The following is a 21,891-nucleotide window of genomic DNA, read 5'->3' on the forward strand; positions in this document are numbered from 1 at the left end:
GTGAGATGTGTATGTGTTTAACATTGCTGGGGTCACAGCGGCTATACARATGTTTTTAGCAAAACTATTTTGAGAACATTTTTATTAAATCCTTCATCTGCAAACAGTCTGATCATGTAATTACCAGATCCTCTTACAGAATACCAAAGCAGCATTGTGATATTTTTTAAAACAATCTAGTTCAACAAATTAGGACATTGTTAGACTTCTACAGCCTTTTATTCTGTTAACAGATTTCTTTTCCTGTTGCCCGGATAAATCATTCCTACTTGGATTACGCCAATCTGTCAAGGTCCCAAAAAGGGAACCCTTTCAAGAACACAGTTCCTTTTTTTCCTGATGCTGCTATAATACTAACACCTTTTATGTGTCAGCAGCTCCAAAAGCAGGAGCTTTAAGACAGGCATCAGATACTGCAAGACTTGCAATATCAGAAGCTGGCAAAACTGCATCACACAGGCAGATGCAAGATTGATGTCTGTATCCAATTATCAACAAGTAATTGTAAAACCATTGGGTAAGYGAAGAATTCCTGTGAATTTGCAACATTGCAGCCCTTTGCAATATGCTGTTGTGGAATTTTAAGCATAAGCAAAAAATCATTGTGTTGAGAGTAATGGAATCTCATAAAAATGAGTTTACAGTGCAAAGTGCAGTATGATGATGGGGGCACTGTTACTTAAGGGAGAGCAAAAGAGTTGCACCTGCTGTGTTAAGTCAGGAAGCAAATTATGGAGATAAGAGAATGAAAAACTCTCTGTTGCTTAAAAAGGAGATTGGGGGCAGAGCTATTACTTGTATTCTACTTTTCATACAAACACCTATACACATGTAGTTTTTTTCAGTATTTTAACACTTAGATCACAATGTAGGTAAATTTTTCATCTCTACTTCCCCAAGTGACCACCAGAAAACATCATGGATCCTTTTCTCTTGACTTATTATAGTCAAGAGAGGTTGCTTCAGGAGTGTCCAAATGTGTCTTTGAACAGGGCTCTTCTTCTGTGGAACTTCATGCCAACCTTGTTTAATCTGTGTGTTTTTTCCAAAAACTGGAATATACATAAGAATTTAAGCCTACATTCAGAATGTGTTAGAACAYGTCCAGTTCGTGGCGAGAAAGCAACATAGCCTTTGTGGATAAGGCAGTATTGCTTTTGATTTCTGTCTACTGAAAAATATTTTGACCTTAAAATCCATTTAGTTCTAAAATATTTTATGACTAGTTTAAAGACAAGTTTTTGAAGAAAACAGGTTTTGTTTTATGGAACACTCCTGACTTTTTTGTGTTGCGTAAATTCCTGCATACTTGAAGCATGGTATAAATGTTTTCTTCACAGGTGTCCTGGGGCTTCTCATCGGAGAGTTGCTCTGGAGAGAAGGAAAACTAGCAAGCTGCAGCCAGAAGCTGAGAGCGAGGCTGGTCCTGGTGGCACAGAGCAGCCCAGCCGTTTATCTCCAGATGCGGATCAGGGAACAGTGCCTGCGGAGCAGAGCTTCACGTCACCTGCCCTTCCTACGTGGGCAGATGAGCCCAGCATTGACAATCCCGCTTTTGAGGAGAACACAGCAGCAGACAGTATGTCATCATTTATGTCCTAAAACCTTTTTCCAATTACCTTTTATCAAACATAGAAGCACTTGCAGTGTTGCAGATTGTTTCTTGCAAACAATTTATGAACACGCATCTTCATTTTTACTTCTTCCTGTTGAAGTTCCTGGGGACATATTTGTAGATCCCTGTATGTGCAAATATTTAACTGGGCTAAAATCACAAGAACGAAAAAACTATCTGGATATGTGTACCACACGGATATCGTGGTACGGGATCATAACACGTGCTAGTACAGTAGTGCATGTTAATCTGGAAATGCTGGCCTAGAGCCTAGATTGAAGCAGCGTATTTTCTATAGAATTACAAAACTTGTTTTCTAAGATGAGATTTCTTTTCCCCTCTTTTCCCCTCCRCTTCCCACCCCTGGATCAGCAGGCTTCCCACACATGGAATATTGTCCTGTTCGAACGAAAAGGCAGCTGAGTAGCTCCTGCATCCACCTGCATCGAACTAACAGTAACGTCTCTAGCATCTGCGATTTTAGAGAGGAAGCACTGAGCCTTACTGCAGAGGAAGGTGGTCTTTTCCCCTTCCTTTTCCTGTGTATTTGCCACCCATTAGCAGCCCCCTTTTTCCTCTTCAGTTGTCTCCATGTTTGCTTCAGAAATGGGCTTGTCTCTTCCCTCGAACTGTTAACTCAATAGCAGCTGTTAATGTGAATACTTAAGTAATTGGATTTGAAAATGAAACATATGAAATTTATTAAGGACCAGATCCAAAAGGTTCAGAATATCTGTTTCAAAAGCAAAAAAGGTCTCATTTCAGGAAGCATGGATACTACTAACTTTTCATAGAGCTGTTTCTAATCAACTAGGTGTTTCTGCAAATAGTGGAACTAATCCAGTTGCATTTGTCTAGTTTGTTGTTAARCCATTGTCAAGTGGTGTGCCTATATTGTCCTCTGGTGATCTGCTTTGTTGAAAATGAATGAGGTGTAAAGGATGATTAATCATCTTTTTTAAAAAATAATTGGCAGCAAATCAACAGCCACCTACCTTGCCTGAAGGAGAGATCACTACTATTGAAATTCATCGGTCCAATCCTTATATTGAATTAGGAATTAGCATAGTAGGTGGCAACGAAACGCCTTTGATCAACATTGTTATTCAAGAGGTTTATCGAGATGGGATCATTGCCAGAGATGGAAGACTTCTTGCTGGAGACCAGATACTTCAAGTATGGGATCTAATTACATATTCTATTTGCTTGCATTGCATTTGGTTGTTGCAAAACTGCCAGTTAAATGAAATGGGAGATTTCCTTGTCAGACTGTGTTGTGTAAATGTTAGCTTTGCAATTATCAGTTGGAAGGCAAATTAATATTCAGAGCAGAGTCTGTTGCTGTAGATCTTTTGCTTGTGATGCTTTGTTCATGGGATCAGCCTCCTAGAATTACTTTAACTCCTTAGCATCTCTTATCTGTTTTTAAAATCTGAGTTTATTTTTGTGTTTTTAAATGCAGGGTCTCTATTTCAGCTTTATGCAAGCTTTCCAAAGAAACCAAAGTTTATTTTTACATACCAAATTGGCATAGTTTTCCTTGTAAAAAGCACTTGCAGGCTGTAAGATTGACTTTATCTCAATTGTTATTTTAATCTGACTTCAATGTTACCTTCCAATAGGCCATGCAGTTGATCTGCATCTTTTAGTATTTGTCGAAGAGAGAGAGAGAGAGAGAGAGAGAGAGTCTGTGACATTCTTCGCTGGCATGATTTGAAGCAGGCCACTCTAAATATTTTTTTCATAGAATTTAAATAAACAATTAAAGTGTAAGTTGATTATCATAAAGTCTGTATTTTTGTTAAAATTTTAAGTAACAAGCCAAAGACAGTGTTAAAAACAGTAATTCTATTGATTTCAGAAATTTAATTAGAAATTTCTAATTTTAGCTCAGGARGAGGGGTTATTTACACTATTCCTAAGAATGTAACTGAATTCTCCATATGGCAGGACAATCCCCTCCACCTTTTTCCTGTTTTTSAATCATTCCACCTGAAACAAATACATTATCATCATTTCAGAATGACTTCAATACGAGTGTTTGCTTTTGATCTGTTAGCCTAAGAACAGTCCAAMAGTAATATCAGTCTTTTTCTATTTCGCTGTTTTTAAAATCCAACAGATGGAAGTAGCTTAAATATTTTAGTTTCCCTTGAAATAAAACTAGTTTACACTTCAGAAAAATAGTCGTCTTTTAAAAAACATTTTCCTCCCTTTGAGTATTAGGAGAGTTAGCTGGTCAAGAAAGAAACACATGAGTTTTCCAAAATGTTACCTTTTTACAAGCAATTGCAGACACCGATTGAATGCCACACAATTTATTTCAATACTCAAGGGCTCTCTCTGCTTGCCAGAATAGGGAGCTTGTCACTGAAGCTTTGGAAACTCTTGCCATTTGGGCAGATGTCAGTTATAATTTCCAAAGCCGTAAGTGGCTATAAATTGACTATAAATAGGATTTACAAGCTGCGGTTAGCAAGGAGCTAACACTGAGGCTGTCGGATTCCAGGAGAGTGTTCATTGGAGTCCTTTCGTCGCGATGAGGAAAAGGCACAGGACGTAAAAGCCACACTTTCGGGAAGTTACAGTGTCTTCATTGCGTTGCATTTCCCTGTGCAGGTGCTGAGCTCTTGCATTAAAATTTTACCGGGCTTAGTCTCCACAGACTGTAATTAAACCTGGCGTTTAACATAGTTAGGTGTTCACACTTCACTCGCGTGTTTCTGAGTGTCTCTTCGAAGGCTTTTATGAGCAGTAAAGGGCTAAGAGAAAGCCAGGAAGAATTGCGAGGTGAAACTTAGCCTCTTTTTTTGCCCAGTCAAACAAGAAGTGTTATTCCTTTCAGGATCCAAGGGAACAGCAYTTAATAACTGTTACATAAAAGTGCATGTTGTAACAGTGTCGAGTACAGCCTATAGATAGATGCCTAACATTTTCAAAACACTCTAACTTGTCTCTTTTCTTGTCCTGGACTATGACTACAGTTCATGTAAAATGTATTCCAGTGAGAATGTATTTTTACGAGAAATGTCTAGGTGGTTTTATTTGGAAAATAAGTTCYGTATTGTGGAATAAAAAAAATCGGTTTTATTGCATAAATTCTTTTATGCCCTTTGAATGCTKTGGTATTTTATGTATTTACTTTAGCTAGTGATAGCTAAAAATAAAACTAAATGGAATTTAATGGTTCTGACAGATGAGCCCTACTGGGTTTCAGTGGTGGCAGTCCTCGGTGCTGGATTTCCCCCGCTGGGCATCCTTTCTCGCAGCTCAAGGCTGCTGCTTGGCTAGGAGCAGCAGCGGCGAGGGGCACGTCTGCGCCTCTGCGCCTGAGCTCCCGGGGCCGCCGCGGGCGTCACGCTGCAGACGGAGGTGGCTGAGCGGGGAAGCGCCGCCCGTTTCGCTGCGGGGCTSGGAGCCCCTCGCGGGGGTACGGCACAGGCAGGTAGAGCTGCGCCTTCGCTGTGCTGAAACCCCCCGCGGCGGCGGCGGCGTTCGCCRTTCGGCGCTCCTCAGCTCGGACGCGTGACGTGAATGGGACGGCTGTTGTACATAGATTTCTGGGTTCTTTCTCTTCCCAGGAGGATTTTTTTTAATTATAATACTACTGTTATGTTGTGGGAAGTTGCAATTTTTTTATTTTTACTTAGGTTGTAATGGGGAGCATTGAACAGCCTGGGTAAAGCAGGTCAGTGTAGTCTGTTTTCTATTAGTTTTTGTCTACTGAAATTAGGGGCATGGCGAGGCTCTTTTCCATCAAGTCATAATAGAATATGTTAAGAATGAAGTTTCAAGATTGGTTTTGAACCTTTTAATTCTTGAAAACAAGTAAATATTGCTTTTGTGAAGTTTTTGGTTTTTCTGTTTGTTTGGTTTTTAGTGTTCCTATCATGTCTTTGTCAATTGTTATGGTGAAGTTATATAGTGCAATAAATGACTGAAAATAATTGATTTTTGTATCAGTGTGGGCCACATAACAAACAGAGTTCTTGTTTATAATGCAGGAGGGCTTGATCTGGTTTTCATTTACAATTAAATTATGAAAGATACAAGTTATGAGTCTGAAACCCTGACCGTAACCAAGTCAGGGGACTGCWAAGTTCACACCAACTATTTAGAGCTGGTAAAACCATTTCTTCKTAGTGAACAATTTTGTTTTGGATTTCAACTATTTTTTTGGTTAATTTTCTCTTCATGGAAGTACTGCATTTTGTTAGATGTTAGCTTTCCTCAGAGATCTGGATGTGTTGTTTATATAGCTATTATTTTATTGTTTGAAGTGATAATGTGCTTGACACTGAAAGCACACAGAAAAAGTTCTTGCCCTGAAGATGAAGCAATTTAAAGATCTAATATATCTAATACAAATGTAGGAGGCTGTGAGAGCAGAAGCTTGGAATGTGATGGTGGAGGGTGTTCACTGTCAGAGAGATGTTGTTGCCTGTGTGGGAAGTGGGCTTGTACCTTGAGCAGCAAAGTGAGTTTACAGTAAAGGCTGGAAGGAAGATACAGGAGGCCTAGCACAATCAGATAGGTCACTCCAAAACAGGGCTTATTTCCAGTGATATCTGAGTTTAGTTTGGGGGGAGGGGGTATTTCTATAGCTAGGAGCAATTGAATATATGTGAATATTATTCTGATTTTGTTTTGTTTTGTAGGTCAATAGCTTTGACATCAGCAATGTGTCACACAACCATGCTCGAGCTGTTCTGTCCCAGCCTTGCACAGTGTTGCATCTCACTGTACTCAGAGAGAGGCGATTTGGGAGCCGCACACACAACCACACGGAGAACACCAGCTCCTTGCGGGAGGACAGCTTTCAAGTGACACTGCACAAGCGTGACTCCAGTGAGCAGCTTGGCATTAAACTCGTACGCAGAACAGATGAGCCAGGAGTTTTTATTCTCGACCTTTTGGAAGGGGGGTTGGCTGCTCAAGATGGCAGGCTCTGCAGCAATGACCGAGTACTTGCCATYAATGGACATGACTTGAAGCATGGGACACCTGAACTTGCTGCTCAGGTTATACAGGTAATTTGTGTTCTCTGCCTGAGCCCTTCACTCAACTTTATTTCTTGGGAAAARCCCTCAGTAGAGCTTGCCTCAGGCAGAACAGTTTGTGCATTATACCTAAAAGCCTGCAGCAGCTCTCTTCATTCTGATTTGTGTTCTGGAAATGGTATAGCAAAACAGGGTCTGCTCTGGCACCTGACAGACGGATTTCACCTCATTAGAGATGAAAAGCACAATAGTCTTTCTGAACRTACTACCCGAAGGTTAGAAAACTGCTCACGTGAGCTAGGAGAGTACAGTGTAGCCAGTTGCTTAGAAGAAAAAAATAAAAGAAAAAGATTATTATAGACTACTGTACATACTGCAGTTTTCATCTCTAGATATCAGTAAGCTCTATTAGAAGTGGGTATTGGTTTGTTTTGGTTGCCTGCGCATAAATTTGGGATTTAAAACAGTAAAGTGATTTTCCAGAGTTCATACAAGCAACAGGTAGCAGCTAGGAGCAAAAAAAAGTATATATTCCATTAGTCCCATCCAATAAAATTAGTTTCCTGAGTATTAGGAAAGGCTGTTCCAGATGCCTGGCTCTGCTCTGAACACAAGTAAATATTGGCCAAAGCTTGATGCAGTCTAACACATTACCTCTCCCTGTTCCTGSGGGAAAACCTGTACTGCTTTCCTTTCTCCTAGTCTATAAGGAAACAGCTGCAGCACATTGCTACTTCCTGCTAACTGGATATTGGTAAAAATTACTCTAGTTTTAGTAAAGTCAGAATAGCCCAGTAGTAGGTTCTTGCAGTATAGGGAGGTAGTCTTTGATTAACTCCCAATTCCAATGCCAAACAGAAAGTGATTCCAATGGGTAGTAAATACTTGTTTCAGATTTCATTTTAAGAGTTTYCGTTGCAATTAAAGGAAAACAACAATGATTTGGGAGATTTTAGTGTTGGTTTCCCAGTTTCTGGAAACAGTAAAGTGCTCAGAATTTTACACTGGGTAACTTTTATCTATTGAGGTGTGTTTTTGTGGGAAGAGAAGGACATTTCATTTAGCAACCGGTATTTGAGTCTCCTGTATTCCCAAAACTCCAGAATTTGGTGGTCTACCCATATATACCATCTTTCTCTGAAGTCTCTTCAGGAAATACAAGAGATGTTTAGAAGTTGTGAGAAAAATCCGCAGACCCTGGAATGCATGCATTTCTTTCTTCTATTGTTACATGATTGTGTTGCAGAAGTTCACAGAAACTGCAAATGGAATTTGGGGATTCCTTGTACTTGGCGTTTCATAGCACAAAGTGAGAAATGGTCTTTTTTACAAAGTATTTCTAGATGATGTAAATATAACACTAGGGGAAAAGGAGGAGGGTTAAAATCCCCTCCATTCTGTAGATAGGGAATTTTGGCAAGAAGCCAGTAAGGGACTGGGCAGAGCAAGAAGTTTGTGGTACCCTAAGGAATTGAAAAACAAGTTTTGCTGACTCCTTTTTTTCATATTCAATTGTATAATACCCTTCCCTTGGCTAATAATCAATATCATAGCAACTTTATTACTTTATTTTATATATTTCACAGGCCAGTGGGGAGAGGGTGAATTTGATCATCTCTAGACCCATGAAGTCACAGACGGTCAGTATTATCCGAGACACAGGCACTCATAACAGTAACCCACACCAGCACCAGACCCAACAGCTGTTTCACAGCAGACCCAACTCACATAAGGTTGGTATTTCTCTTTCTAAGAGAGTTATAAATACAGTTTTGGTTATGTGATGGTCTAAGTGTGTAAAAAGGCAGAAAGGTTATATGGTTTTTTTGACTTAAAAATCAGAGAAGACTTGAAGTACTTAAGTCTTGCCTTGTCTCAGGAGTGGGAATGAAAGATACACAATAGCATTTCAGTATTTTTTGGAATTACTGACTGCAGTGGCAAGAGCAAATTCTCTGAACTCATACAGCTGTAGCTTTAAGATCTTGTACAAGATAGCAGACAATGTTTTACTGCCACATGGGAGGCATCTCATTTGGGAGCATTCTTTTTTCTGCTGCTGTGCTGGCTGCAACCAGCAGGGACATAAGATTGGCATATGCCATCCCTTATATAAAGCACATGTAGCAGGATTGTGTTATCTCCTCCATGAGCCAACAGTGCTGGCTGCAAGGCTGCTGACTTCCTCAGGGTCCAGCTGGGAAAGAAAGGCAGAATGAAGAGACTTTCATAAACCTAGTGTCAGATTATCCAGAAGATCTGCAGAAATAAAACATGTGCTTCAGCTGTTCTTGTAGTTAGAAAAATATGGCTTCTCACTCCTCAGGCTTTGTGAAATAATTGTCATGTTGTGTTGACCAAACCACCTTTTCCTCCGCTCTCTTTGTATCACTGCTTTATATCCTACTTCTGTTGGGAGCATTCACACACGTTGATAGTATTTTCGTTTAAATATTCAAGTAATTTCAGAAAAGAGCAAGAGATGCTCCAGGAAGCTTATTTTTCTGTTGAGAGCTAAAGATGAAGCTCCTGAATGCCTTGAGTGATCACATGCCATTTGTTCATGCCATGGCATTAAGACATACTGATACAAAAAAATAATTACAGCCCATCCAGATCAGAGTAACACAAGGCCTGAACCCATTTTCCATCTATGAATATATGTTGTATTCAGATCATATTTCCAGAGTTGATTAATCAGCTGAAATATTTTCTGTAGCCTATCAATATCATCTGTGGGCTCTTTCAAAGTAGTCTCATGTCCAGTGATATCTATGCTAGACTATTCCTATGTTTCATATAATTTATCCTAGATTACATTAACCTACAGTTGATTTAGAAGTCTGTTAGCTTAAAAAATATTTATGTAATTGCATAGCACTGGTCAATTAGTTCTAAAGCCTGAAGAATTAAAGAAGTGTTTGTAAGCAATATATATGTACAGCTATGTATGTGATTGACATGTATATGCAGGGAGCAGACTAAATCAGAAGTAGCATGTGGTGCTGAAGAGGGAATAAAGCACTGTTTCCATTTCCGAAGAAATGTCAGGCAAATATGAAAGTATTTACATTTGTAAGAATCTTCTGAGTTATTCCTTTCTTCTGTTATTTTGAATTCCTTCCAAGTATTCTGTTGATGTAAAATGTTACCACAGGTGAGTGTTCAGTGGTTTGAATGTATCACTGAGTATCCTGAAGAGGAAAGGCTTGAGCTGAATAATGTATGTCTTGATTCAGATTTAAATCCTTTTGATGGCACAGAATAAAATAGGRTTTGAATTTTACAATTCAGATGTTAGAAAATGAAATATAATATTCTCTTCTTGCTCCAGGTTTGAGTTGTCATTAAACTAATTAGGGAGCCTGGAGATCCATTGATAGCCTATAGCATTGAGTGGCCTTAGCCACTTTGTGCTCTGAGAGATTCTGTATATCAGCTGCAAAAGAAGACTTGGCATATAAGGGCTTTAAATATTTCTTCTTTGTGATCATGAAAGCACACGTGTTCTCATTTCTTTTGGAAMTTCTTTGTAGTTTTGGGTCATATTTCACCTAAAAATGAGGTAATACTGATGTTCACCAAACTTCAGAAGATTTGTTTCTATTTTTTGTCTAGTCTTGTGAGCATATGGTTTTATATCACTGCCCTAAAATTTAGTGTATTCCAGTGTAGGATCTAAGAGATACCAGAGTGAGATTTTCGGGATGGGCCTTCGTAAGCTTCCTGAGTGAATGGTATCTACATGAGTGTTTTTTTCTCTTTTTTCTGAATTGGAGGAAATCTGGTTGCAGTCAATTTGCTCCACAGACTTAATCCTTTTAAACCAATCTGTTAAAGTGCCAAAATACAACTTTGGCTGTGTATTTAGCTGTGTTTTAGGTTTGTTTTGTTAAGTTTTAACAACATGATTTATCCCTGCCAACAGGACCTCTCCCAGTGTGTTACATGCCAAGAAAAGCACATTACTGTGAAAAAAGAGCCACACGAATCTCTTGGAATGACAGTGGCAGGAGGCAGAGGCAGCAAAAGTGGTGAACTGCCCATCTTCGTTACAAGTGTACAACCTCATGGGTGTTTGGCAAGAGATGGCAGGATTAAACGAGGTATGGCTTGGCTTTCCTGGTGGCGGGGTGGCTTCCGATTGCTTTTTGATGAGTTTATTCTCTGAAAATGGGTGGTGTCATAAACTCTTTTAACAGGTGTAGCAGAGCAGTCATAGATTCTTCTCTTCATGTTTCGGTAATGGAAATACACTTCCTCCTTGCATAGGAAAAGGATGTTTAGAGGATGATAACAAGGGAAGCGGATGAGACCAGGAAATGTCTGCTTAAGTTCTTTAAAGCTGACTACCTGAATAGCGAGTCTGGTGTGATGCTTTGCACTGCTGTGCACACGTCCTGKTTTTGTGCCTTACTGTGAGGAACCTCTACTCGCCAATGTAGGGGCTGCACAGCTGAGCTGGTCCTGCTGCAATTGCAGCTCGCCTGAGCGAGCAGTCCCACCCAGAGCTGCTTCAGTAAATCACCTGGTTCCTGAAAGCTTTCTTGTCCTTTACCTGGCACAGCTTGGGCTTGCTGATCTTCAGATGTGCTGCAGCACCCATCTGTGTTCCTAGGCTTTCAGGAAGGGTATAGGGGACCTAGATGAAATAGACTCGATGTAGATAAAGACAGCTCTGACTGAGCAAGGGTAAAGCATTCAAAGATTAAAACGTTGTGTTCACAGAATTTCAGACTGTCTTAAGAAAGAATTATGGGGGGGGTCACAAAGTGCAAATTTAAAAGGGATGGGATCCTCCTTAKATGCTTGTGACGTATGGACTTTTACGCCCGCATATCAATATACATCCTTTCTTTTTCCGAACTTCTTTGAAAAAWATACTTCATGGAAGTATTGCAATTGTTGTTTCATTATGTAACATTAAMGTAGCCATAGCAAAAACAAAAGTAATTCAAAGTTAACCTGCCACCTGAAATTTAGCTTTCCCTGGGAGGCAAAAGCTTTTTGAAAAGGTTGAAGGAGTCTCTTTCCAAACATGAACCGAATGTTCTCACTTTTACTTTGCATTTGATGGCTTTTGTTGATATGTGAGACATCATGTGAAGGAGAAGACTGTTACTGCTTGGGCAGTAAACAACATTCTTGTTTTTACCCTGACACTTTTAAAAAATATTCYGAAATAAAATTTTGTCGTAATTTTTTRTAGTGTCTTGGACTCTTTCCAGATKATCATCTTCATACAGATGTTCTTTTTTCCTTTTAATGGATTGGTTTTTGTACTAACTTTTCCAGTAGCCCTTGATTTTTCTTTTTGTGCTCCTGAATAACAAGTTCAAAAAAGCAGGAGACCTGAAATAATCTATGGAGCCTCACTTATCTATAGTTACTTTGTGGTGTCTATATTGCTCTTTTCATCATTTTTACTTCCCTTTTAAAGATAGAGTGGGCCTAAGATAAGCCATGGAGAGCAATTCTGTTAGTGGCATCTGCAATAGCAGTTGCTGTAGAGATGTATAATATGTTTAGGTAATTTCTATCTCAGATTTTCAGGGTTATATTACCATAGAAGCCACAGCATTTGATGTGTGTTGTTGAAATAAACAATAGAGATCCAGTTTTATACATTAATGTTTTAAACTGACCATGTAAGGCTTCAGGGTTAACATGCTGCTAGTCATATGCTGATGATGGTAGTTCAGATGGTCTTAGCTCCAAAAAATACAGTATTAAATGAAACCCTGGTGAGAGAGGTGCCATATGTCAGAGTGGTTCTGACAGGCTGAAATGTTCTTACTTGTGCCTTTAAACAGGTGATGTGTTGCTGAATATCAACGGCATTGATTTGACCAACCTAAGTCACAGTGAGGCAGTAGCCATGCTGAAAGCCAGTGCTGCCTCTCCAGTAGTTGCCCTGAAAACACTAGAAGTCCAGATTGTAGAAGAACAACCCCAATCTAATGAAGAACAACTGAGTACTATCAGTGAAAATGAATATGATGCCAGTTGGTCACCATCATGGGTCATGTGGCTGGGACTTCCAAGGTATTGAATTTATTAATAAGTAATTAATTAGCTGTTTTAAGCTAAGTCTGGGAGAGATACWAAAGCAAAGGCAGTGTTGCTTGCAGCACATCTCCTTTTATTTCTGCCTAACCAATCACCTCAGCTATATTCAGTTCRCAGTGTGCTCGCAAAGAGGTTTGTGAACAGGAACAGTATTTTCTTAGCAARCTGGAAGAAGAATAGACTTGACTTATCCCTTCATAGACTGTATTAACTACTCAAGTGGATTCTTTTCTTTGAATGCTAGTCATCTTTTCTGTCTCTTAACCATATAACTTCCAGTAGAATATTTTAAAACTAGAGGTTGTTAATAAAAAAACTACTAAATATTTACCCAAATTTCTTTGTGCTAATCCACTCCTTAAATTTACAAAGCCAAATAAATAACTTTAGAATGTTGAATCAGACTCTCCAGTCTAAGTTTTTACACAAGTCTTTTGTGGACGTACAAGCCTGAAGTTACAAATACTCGTGTATTTTTTTCAAGAACACACAGACATCTCTGCCAAACAGAGGAACCCTTTTAGATTTGCAACAAGCTCTTTTCCTAATTTGCAGTCTGCTTGACATCACCATGTTTCATTTTTACTGTTCTGTTTTTCACACTCTCACRGCTACAGCTATAAACTCATTCTGGCAGTGCTTGCTATCAAGAAGAGCTCCTACTACAGAGAATGATGATGTTAACTTCAGTCAGACTGTGCAGATTAATTCTTTTGCCTTTGACAGCATTGCCAGGCTCAGGCCTGTAGTTTAAGCATCAAACAACAAGAACTATGTATGTTGTTAGGAGAATACAGTCAGAAGATAACAGAAAATAAATGAAAAAGTGAAGTCTTTGTTCTGAGTTTTTCTGTCAATATGTTTGTATGATATAGTCTTCCATTCAAATATTAATTACTTATGTATTCTCAATAAATAGCTCTCAACTTTGGTAAATTAATCTACTCTCTATTCCCCAGCAGCGGTGTATTGCTTATATACTTGTATGACCATATGTTGCTCCTTAAGYTGTGTCTTACGCACTGTGCTGCTACTCTTTAAAGAGTATTGAAGATCAGTAAAGAACTTGGCATCATTTTTTTTATCCAAAAGTTAATTTCCAAGTTCAATTTTTTAATTGAAGTCTTTACTTCATTGGCAAGATTTAATTTTCACTGAGGAAGATAACACAAATGCCAGTACTGGTAGTGGAACATTTTCTGGATTACTTACATTCTGCATAACAAAATCATTTCTAATATTTTAATCCTAGTGATGCAGTTCAGAAACAGAGAAGAAAATGCATGGATTTTTAGATCTTCACTTAAAGCTGAAAGAGCCTGAACTGGCTGGGACTGGGGAAAAAAACATACTGCATTTTTGACTTGCAGACTACACATGGATATCCATTTCCCACCCACAATTTTGCCACCTGTGAAATCCTTACAATACCCTTTTATTACTCTCAGTTTACAGAGTTAACTATATTTAAATAATTATCTAGCATTACATTATTTTTTCAAACATGTTTCTGTCTCAAGAGTGGGGGGTTGTTTTCATAATAAGTTTTGAATATTGCAAATTTGCTCTGTTTGGGAATGGAATACTAATCATCATCCCTCCCCTGCTCTTCCATGTTTATCACAGTGGTAATGATGAGACAGCAGGTGTTGTGCCTAATATAAAAATATCTGTATGTGGTATACATAGCTTTTTCTCTTTCCAACTTCTGTTTCCATTCCGCAGCTGCCTACATAGCTGCCATGATGTAGTGCTACGGCGGAGCAATCTGGGAAGCTGGGGTTTCAGCATTGTTGGTGGCTATGAGGAGAACCACACAAATCAGCCTTTCTTCATTAAAACGATTGTTCTTGGAACACCAGCGTACTTTGATGGAAGATTAAAGTAAGCTAAACTAACAGTAAGAATAACACTCTTTGCAACAGCTATGTGCTGGTTCAACTAATGCTTAATGAAATATGCTGTAGCACCTGGTTACATCCAGGTGCTGGGGTGCTTGTGCTTTGTGTCCCTAATGAGTGCGGTGCAGAGAAGKAAGGAGGATTTCTTCTGTGGAAAGAGTATCCGTCAGAGAGCTGGACCTTGTGCTAGAACCTGTGCCATCTCCGATCCTCTCCCCCAACTGCAGTGCTGATAAACTGCACCTACAGTGTCAACTACAGTTTCCATCTCCTTTGGTTCTTTAACTCTTCTTTTAGGCAATAAGACATTGAAAAATGCAAAATCGAGGACTAGCTGGTTCTGTAATATTTTTGTCTTCCTAGAGAGTAGGTAAAAATTTAGAAAACTTCTTTCTGTAAAGTAGAGATAACTGCTAGCATTCTTCCATAAAGCCTTCTGAAACCCTGCTGAAAACTCCAGTATTAAGGATGGGTGCAGCAGCTCTAATGGAAAGGCACATAAATAGATGGAAATGTCAATACCTCTGAAGAGATTGCTAAGGAACAGCGTTCCCACCCCTGAGAGTTATTAGCAGGTGGGAAAGACATTGATAAATGGGTGAGTTCAGTGGAGACCACTGAGACGGTCAGGGCTGGAGCACTTGCSCTGTGAGGAGAGGCCAGGGGAACTGTGCTCCAGCCCGCAGCAGAGACAGCTTCAGGGACTTGACAGCAGCCTCCATGTATGGATGGGGAAGGTATGGAGGTGACGGGGCCAGGCTCTTCACAGCAGCACATGGCAGGCGGACAAGGGAGAACAGACACAAGTCGAATAGGAGGCTCAGACTGGGTATGAGGATAAACTTTTTCCTCATGAGGTCACGCAGGTGTTAGCACAGAGTTGCCCAAGGAGGCTGTGCAGGCTCCATCCTTGTAGATTTTCGAGACCCAACTGGATCAAGTCCTGAGCAGCCTGGTCARATCTCAGGGCTGACCTAGCTGTGAKCAGGAGAYTGGACTAAAGACCTCCTAAGGCMCCTTCCAACCTGAATRATTCTGTGACTGKACTTTCCCATTACATTTGGATGTAATCTCCAGGTCTAGTATGCATATACGCATTTTTAGGCTTATTTAGGTTCACTTCAGAATTATGACTTAAAATTCCTATTAAAGATTCTGTGGTTCATAAACTGATTATTGTGAATATGAGAGTAAAGAATATGTCCTGAGTTTGGGAACATTATGAGTTGAAGTTTTATGGTATGATTTTTACATGTAGATTTACTTTAACAGTAACTTAAGAAAAAGCTATGCTTATACCTTAAGCTTTGCYGGTAATTGATATTTCAGTTCAATGACTAAATAAATAAATTAAAAAATAATAGTTGGCTGGACACAAAAAAAAATGCATTTTTGTCCAAGTATGAAATAGTTTGGATTAAATGAAAGATTTTTAGTTCAATCTAAAGCAAATAATTTCAACTTGGGGAATTAATAACTGGAACTGGAGGTCTTAACACAAATGGAAATTTAAGTATCCTCCTTAAGAAGAAGGAAAGAGTGGCTGTGGTCGTACTTCTCCCATGATAACATACTGCAAAAATACTCTTCTGTGATGCACTGCCATCTGTTCAAATCTACTGCATCCCATTGAGAATACGGACTTAGAAATGGGTTTCTTCCACCTGCAAGGGCAAGTTCATCCTGCTCCATGAGTTTTTCTGGGGCAAGTCTTTTTGAAACTGTTCCAGTTCTGTTTGGATTACTTAAATGTTTTGTTGGACTAGAGAGAAAGGGAGAAAATAATCCCACCATCCAGTAGTTCAAATGTTTTTCTACCTGCACGATCCTTCTGGAAGGGTTTTAGAGAAGGTGAAATGACTTAAGCAGAAAAGCTGAGTGAGTGAGACCCCACTGGTAAACTATAGCATTGTGGTTTGGGTGCTTTCTTGGGTGATGAGATACCTTCATTCAGACAGAGAGGGGCTTCTCAGTGCATGTTTGATTCATCCCAAGTATTATACTAACAGTAGACTGGAGTTCAGGGACAGGCACTTTTGCTAACTTGCTGCCTTTGTGTATTTGTTCAAAAAATCGAAATGTTGAAATGCCAAAATCACTGTCCTCTGTGTGGTGTAATACTGATTTCACAGCATTAAGATGTTTTATTTTACTGTGCTTAGACTATACGTTTCTGAAGCAAATTTGAAACATTTTTGTTATATTCACTGCCAAACCCACTTCCATTCTGTTGGCATTTCTGGGGTTGTGACATTGGTTTCTGAACTTCTGGTCTAAATTAATCTTTCTAGCTTTGTGTTACTAATACTGTGAGAAAGAACAGGTTGCATTCACACTATCTAAATTTAGAGACCAAACTAGCCAGCTACTCACCCCAGGCTTCTACTGTCACTGGGAGGGAATTGCTCTGAGTTATTTTCTGAAGAAGTTTTAAGTTAGGCTGCTCTGAGCGTCTCCTTTCTCCACTCTGCATAAAAAGTGTAGGGAGACTAGCTGGCTTCAGTAAGTATGGAAGTTTGATGGTTGTGCATGCCCCTACCTACACCAAAGTTGTTTTAGACAGATGCACTCTTTGCTGCATGCTTTTGCCAAGCCTGATTTAGAGCTCTGTGTATCTTACTGCTAATAGCAGACTGTAATTAATTTGACAGTGTGCTGATGCTCCAAGACTTAGAGGAATTCATGTATCAGAATTCTAGCTCTTACGTGCATGTGGGTGAAAATGGGTTACTATTTTTACTAGCTTTAGCTTTATTTCAGGAAATACCTACCAGAAGATCATTAGACTTCAAAAAGTCAAGTTTTTCTGAATTAAGACACCTATTTTTCTCTTCCTTRCAGTTCCTTTACACTGAGTATTGGTTGTGCTCTTCCTCTGCTCTGTCCTAGTGATGGGCATTGGGAGCTCAGGAGAACATCTTTTTCCCTCTGTTCTAGTGTCCCCAGTAGCTGAGAGGATCATTTTCAGGGAAGGTCCTGTTCGGTGTACAAAGTCGCGTTTCAGTGCTCTGGGGGATGACACAACACAGTCAAGTCACAGTGAGGAGATGTCTGGAGATGAAACATTACTCAATGCAGAAAGAATGTGTCTCTCTTGCTCTCTTTTTTTTAATCTCTCCTGAGTTGATAAAAACTGAAATTTAACCCCTTGAGGCAAATTTTCTCAAGGCCAGAAACAGCAGCTTCCCGAACTCCTGTGGAGACACTACARCTTCCCAGTTGAACTATCTACTATAGGAGATTTCGAGCCAAATTGTTACATTTAACAAAATCCTAAGCCACTGAAAATAAGATTCTCTATTGGAATATAGCTGGAACCATAAACCTCATTACTTGCACCTCCTACAGTAAAGGCGTGTTTGGTGTAAATGTGTTATAATTCACACAAACATAAATGCTTCTGCCATACACGTGCTATCTCATTATCTTGTTTTCACTACGTTAGATCTTTCCAGCTCCCTCTTCTCACATTTTCCTATGAGCCAGCTCTTAATGCAGAACTGTTTGTATATTAGGATTGAAATCCAGTAATTCAAGAATTGCCTAAATGAGTTTCAGTAGGAAAACAGACCAAAAATTGATCCTTTTATATAAAACTAGCTCCATTTCGAACGTCAAAACCTATTACTCCAGAGATTGTTACTTGGTGTGTGATAGTTAATTGCAGACCAGTAGTCGTCATTTGGTTTTCTTCTTGTGTTTTTTAGGTGTGGTGATATGATTGTTGCTGTAAATGGACTATCAACAGTTGGAATGAGCCATTCTGCACTCGTTCCAATGCTGAAGGAGCAGAGGAATAAAGTAACTTTGACCGTGATTTGTTGGCCTGGAAGCCTCATATAGATTCATGAAATCACTTCGGTTCAAGCAGCTTCTTTTTCTAGATAGCTGGCAAAAAAATTCTCCTTTATCTTTTTTTTTCTTATTGATATACAGCTGGTTATAAGCAGGGCCAAAACTGCTGCATTCGCTTTTTTCTTTGTTTTCTTTTTTTCTTACGGGCTTCTCAGATTCACTGTATGTATCTTTCCATCCTGAAATAGTCATTTTTACTCAGTTCTCTATGTTCATTGCTGATACAAATGCAAATACACACATGCTCACACAAAACCTCCCATTCCTTTATGGTTGTCATTGAGCTTTCTTAGGTAATATTCTTGTAGAGTCAGGAAAAGAACTTAGTGATGCTTTTGGTTTCTCTGAGCAGTCCAAAATTACGTGTAATGTATAAATATAATAGCCATGTGCCCATTCTTCACTGAGAAGAGAATGTGTGTCAGTAATGCAGTGACACATCTATCTGCTGCTATGAATCAAAATCTGTTTCCAAAGGTAGGCCTTTTCATTTTGTAAGCCTGTCCATTTTTGATTCAATATTTCAGACTTGTTCAGTGAACCCATGTTACTCRTAAGAAATCATTTGGTCCCCATGATTTTTCTTGCACGGCATCAGTGTTCATAGAAAAGTAGGACAAAAGCCTGATATTACTGGAATTTTTATAATGTGCAATAATTGGACTCTTTGTTAGGAAACTTTAATACATTACAGAGTTTGTATCCTATAACAAAAAGAAGTGTGGGAGTAATTACTGTTGCCATGCAGTCAAGAATACACATGCCCAAGGTCTCCTGGTCTCCTTTGAATGAATGGCTTGCAGTAGTAGACTTTACTTTACAATTAAATGTTTTGCTATGTCAGACAATTTTGATGAGCGTTTTTTAAAATCATTTTTACAGTTTATATTGTAGTTGTCAGCTGTCTTTATTCATGTGTGGAAACAATACTTTGRCTTGTACTTTGTAAATGAGATAATTATTTACAGGAAAAAAGCAAGCAATTAAGAAAGCATACATTAGGTTTACAGGTGGGCAGGCTAGGAGGAAGGCTCTTTGCAATTGAGTCCAACTGCAAAGTTCATTCTTATTCTGTCGCCTCCTGACAAATGTGCAAATGCCTTGATATAAAATTCTGAAACTATCTGTCTTGCATTTCAGGATTTTTTTCCTTTAGAGAGTACCTGCTATTAAGCTGTCAGTAAGAATAATACTATTTATCTTTGATTGTATTTAGTATTTTTAAAATAAAACCTGTAACTTTTAGATTTTGCCTTTCCATGCTGTTTTCAGGCTAATCACCCATTTATTTAAAAAATAAATAAATAAAAGGGAGATGGGGAGGAAGGGGGCACACAAACACAAATTTGCTGACCTGGAGCAAAACCTGTGTATTGTCAGTGTTTGACATATTTGAAAAAGAGCTTCATTTACAAACCAGATTCACAATCTGAGCTGATTTTATGAATTACCTCTATATTGTATTATTAATTACAAGAGAATGTATTTAAGAATCACAACATATTTCGATTGTGAAGCATGAACTTTATTTTCAAACTTAGCAGTTATAATATTGAGGCATATTATCGCATGTCATTAATTCCAGTAGCTTTGTTTTAAAAAGAAATAAAGTTACTCTTTTGCAAAAAAGCATAAAGATATTATATCAATGAAGTGGCTTTATTTCTCTCTGTAGYGTGTGATATCAGTTTAGTTTCTTATAGTAAACAACAAAAGAATGTCCTGTACAGTATATTACTGTATTGAGAATCTTTGTTTTTGAAGCAAACACCACAGTTATTTGATATGTTAACTGAGTTGAGAACACATTTTCTTCCATCTGAAAATGCTGTTTAACTTCATTCTCTGCTTTTAATGCAAATCTTTTGTAAAGTGCATCTTAGTATGGGCTGTAGGGAAGATTGACATATGTATCGGTCTTAACATTTTTTGTTTTAAAAGTAACATTTCATTCAAAACCCTACAAAAATCAAAGTTTTATAATTATTCTTTTATTTATACATAYACACAAAATTAAGGGTTAGCTTAAACTGTGCTGTTTTGTGTCAGCGTGCTGCAGCTTTTGGCCAGAATGTCCAGCGATAAAAGCTTGTTCTGAATTAATTCCTTTCCTGAACCATTTTCCCCCATTGTCTTGTAGCCACGTAGTTTGGTTTGGTTTTCTGTGCCTTCTGGTTTAAATTATTTCAAGATCATTTTCAGATATTGCTATCTAATTGTGTAGTATTATTGAAGGATGAATGAAAATAAAAGTTCATTCTACTCCTTGTAATAAAGTATTGTCTCACTCTTTACAAAAGGTCTACAAAAGGTAGGTAAATGCAGAATGAGTTTAAAGATTCCCCCCCCCCCATGATATATCACAAATTACAGTTAATGAATTTACTGAAAGAATCTGAGAGCGTGTTCATAAGGCCAGGGTAATGCATCAACTGTTTAACTAATAATTCCATCAGTGAGAAGGAGCGTGTTTCTAAAGAGCAGGTAAAAATTATACCTTATGGTACTTTACTACAAGGAATATTTCTTCTTTTCTCCTCAGTGCCAGCTGGAAGGGATCCACTTGAGGATGCTTTCACAGCATAGATTTGATGCCAGGAGACAGTCTTGCTGGGAAGGTCAGAGCTGAAAACATAGAACTGAAATTTGAGTCTCCTGGTAATCAGCTCCCATCTCTGTCTCCTGCAGGCAGCTAAGTTTTACAGTTATGCTCAAATTTATCTTCAGCTAGAGTGAGTGTTAAAGTGATTCTTAATGGTCTGTAGTGAGGTCTTACTTGTGAACTCCTGTTGCCCAGAACCTAAACTCTTTATTTTTACATAGCTAGTCAGTTAAGAATAGGCAARTCTCTTTAAAACAATATGTTTTTACATACAAAACTGCAGAAGAAACCTGCAGTGCCAGTAGGTTATTAGCTCTTGTGTTTCCTGTAATGTAARAGCCAGACTGTGAGCATTTTGATTTACAGACAGGTTAATGATTTTATTGCCGCAGCTGAATGCACACAGGTCTGTCTTGTGAGGTGGTGCACCTAATCATCTGCATGCTGTATCTTCATGAGAGGAACAGCTTCCCAGAAAACCACATGGATCTTYAGCAAAGAATATAAAACAGTTTATTCTGTTTCACAGCATGCCAATGAAGCAAAATCTGGAGACTTRGTATTTAAGTGGCTGCTCTAAACTTACTGTTTAGAGTCAGGAGCAACTGAGGGGAGGAAAATTCAGTATTACAAAGACATTTAAAATTCTCATTGCAAATCCGCTAATCTTTTGGGGGCAGTTATAATGAAAATCTAAAACTGTTTGTCAGATACRGTGTGACACAAATAACACTGAAAACAATGCAAGTTCCATTTAGTTAAGAAACTTGACCATTTACTTCTGAGGCAATTTTAAATGATCCTGAAGATTTACTAGAGATCTAATGTACAAGATCCTGACGAGTTGGA

The 21,891-nt window shown here is 38.6% G+C and overlaps 1 protein-coding gene across 3 annotated transcripts in view; it reads left to right on the top strand.

Annotated features, from left to right (window-relative positions):
• LNX2 (ligand of numb-protein X 2) overlaps window positions 1-20,076 on the top strand; it is a 33,023-nt gene extending 12,947 nt beyond the window's left edge. Inside the window, exons 3-11 of one of the 3 annotated variants that reach the window (XM_085321742.1) lie at window positions 1,341-1,579; window positions 1,988-2,131; window positions 2,592-2,791; window positions 6,274-6,645; window positions 8,202-8,348; window positions 10,544-10,721; window positions 12,429-12,660; window positions 14,410-14,568; window positions 18,293-20,076. In XM_085321742.1, coding sequence (XP_085177868.1) covers window positions 1,341-1,579; window positions 1,988-2,131; window positions 2,592-2,791; window positions 6,274-6,645; window positions 8,202-8,348; window positions 10,544-10,721; window positions 12,429-12,660; window positions 14,410-14,568; window positions 18,293-18,428 — 1,807 coding nt within the window. In that variant the 3' untranslated portion in view covers window positions 18,429-20,076. Of the gene's footprint in view, window positions 1-1,340; window positions 1,580-1,987; window positions 2,132-2,591; window positions 2,792-6,273; window positions 6,646-8,192; window positions 8,349-10,543; window positions 10,722-12,428; window positions 12,661-14,409; window positions 14,569-18,292 lie in introns of all 3 variants that reach the window. The other 2 variants (XM_085321743.1, XM_085321744.1) reach the window with 2 other exon arrangements.
• Window positions 20,077-21,891: the final 1,815 nt, after the last annotated feature.

The sequence above is a fragment of the Rhea americana genome, unplaced genomic scaffold (assembly GCF_003343005.1).
Source record: "Rhea americana isolate MKP2758 unplaced genomic scaffold, rheAme1 scaffold_71, whole genome shotgun sequence".
In the NCBI taxonomy this organism is placed as follows: Eukaryota; Metazoa; Chordata; class Aves; order Rheiformes; family Rheidae; genus Rhea; species Rhea americana.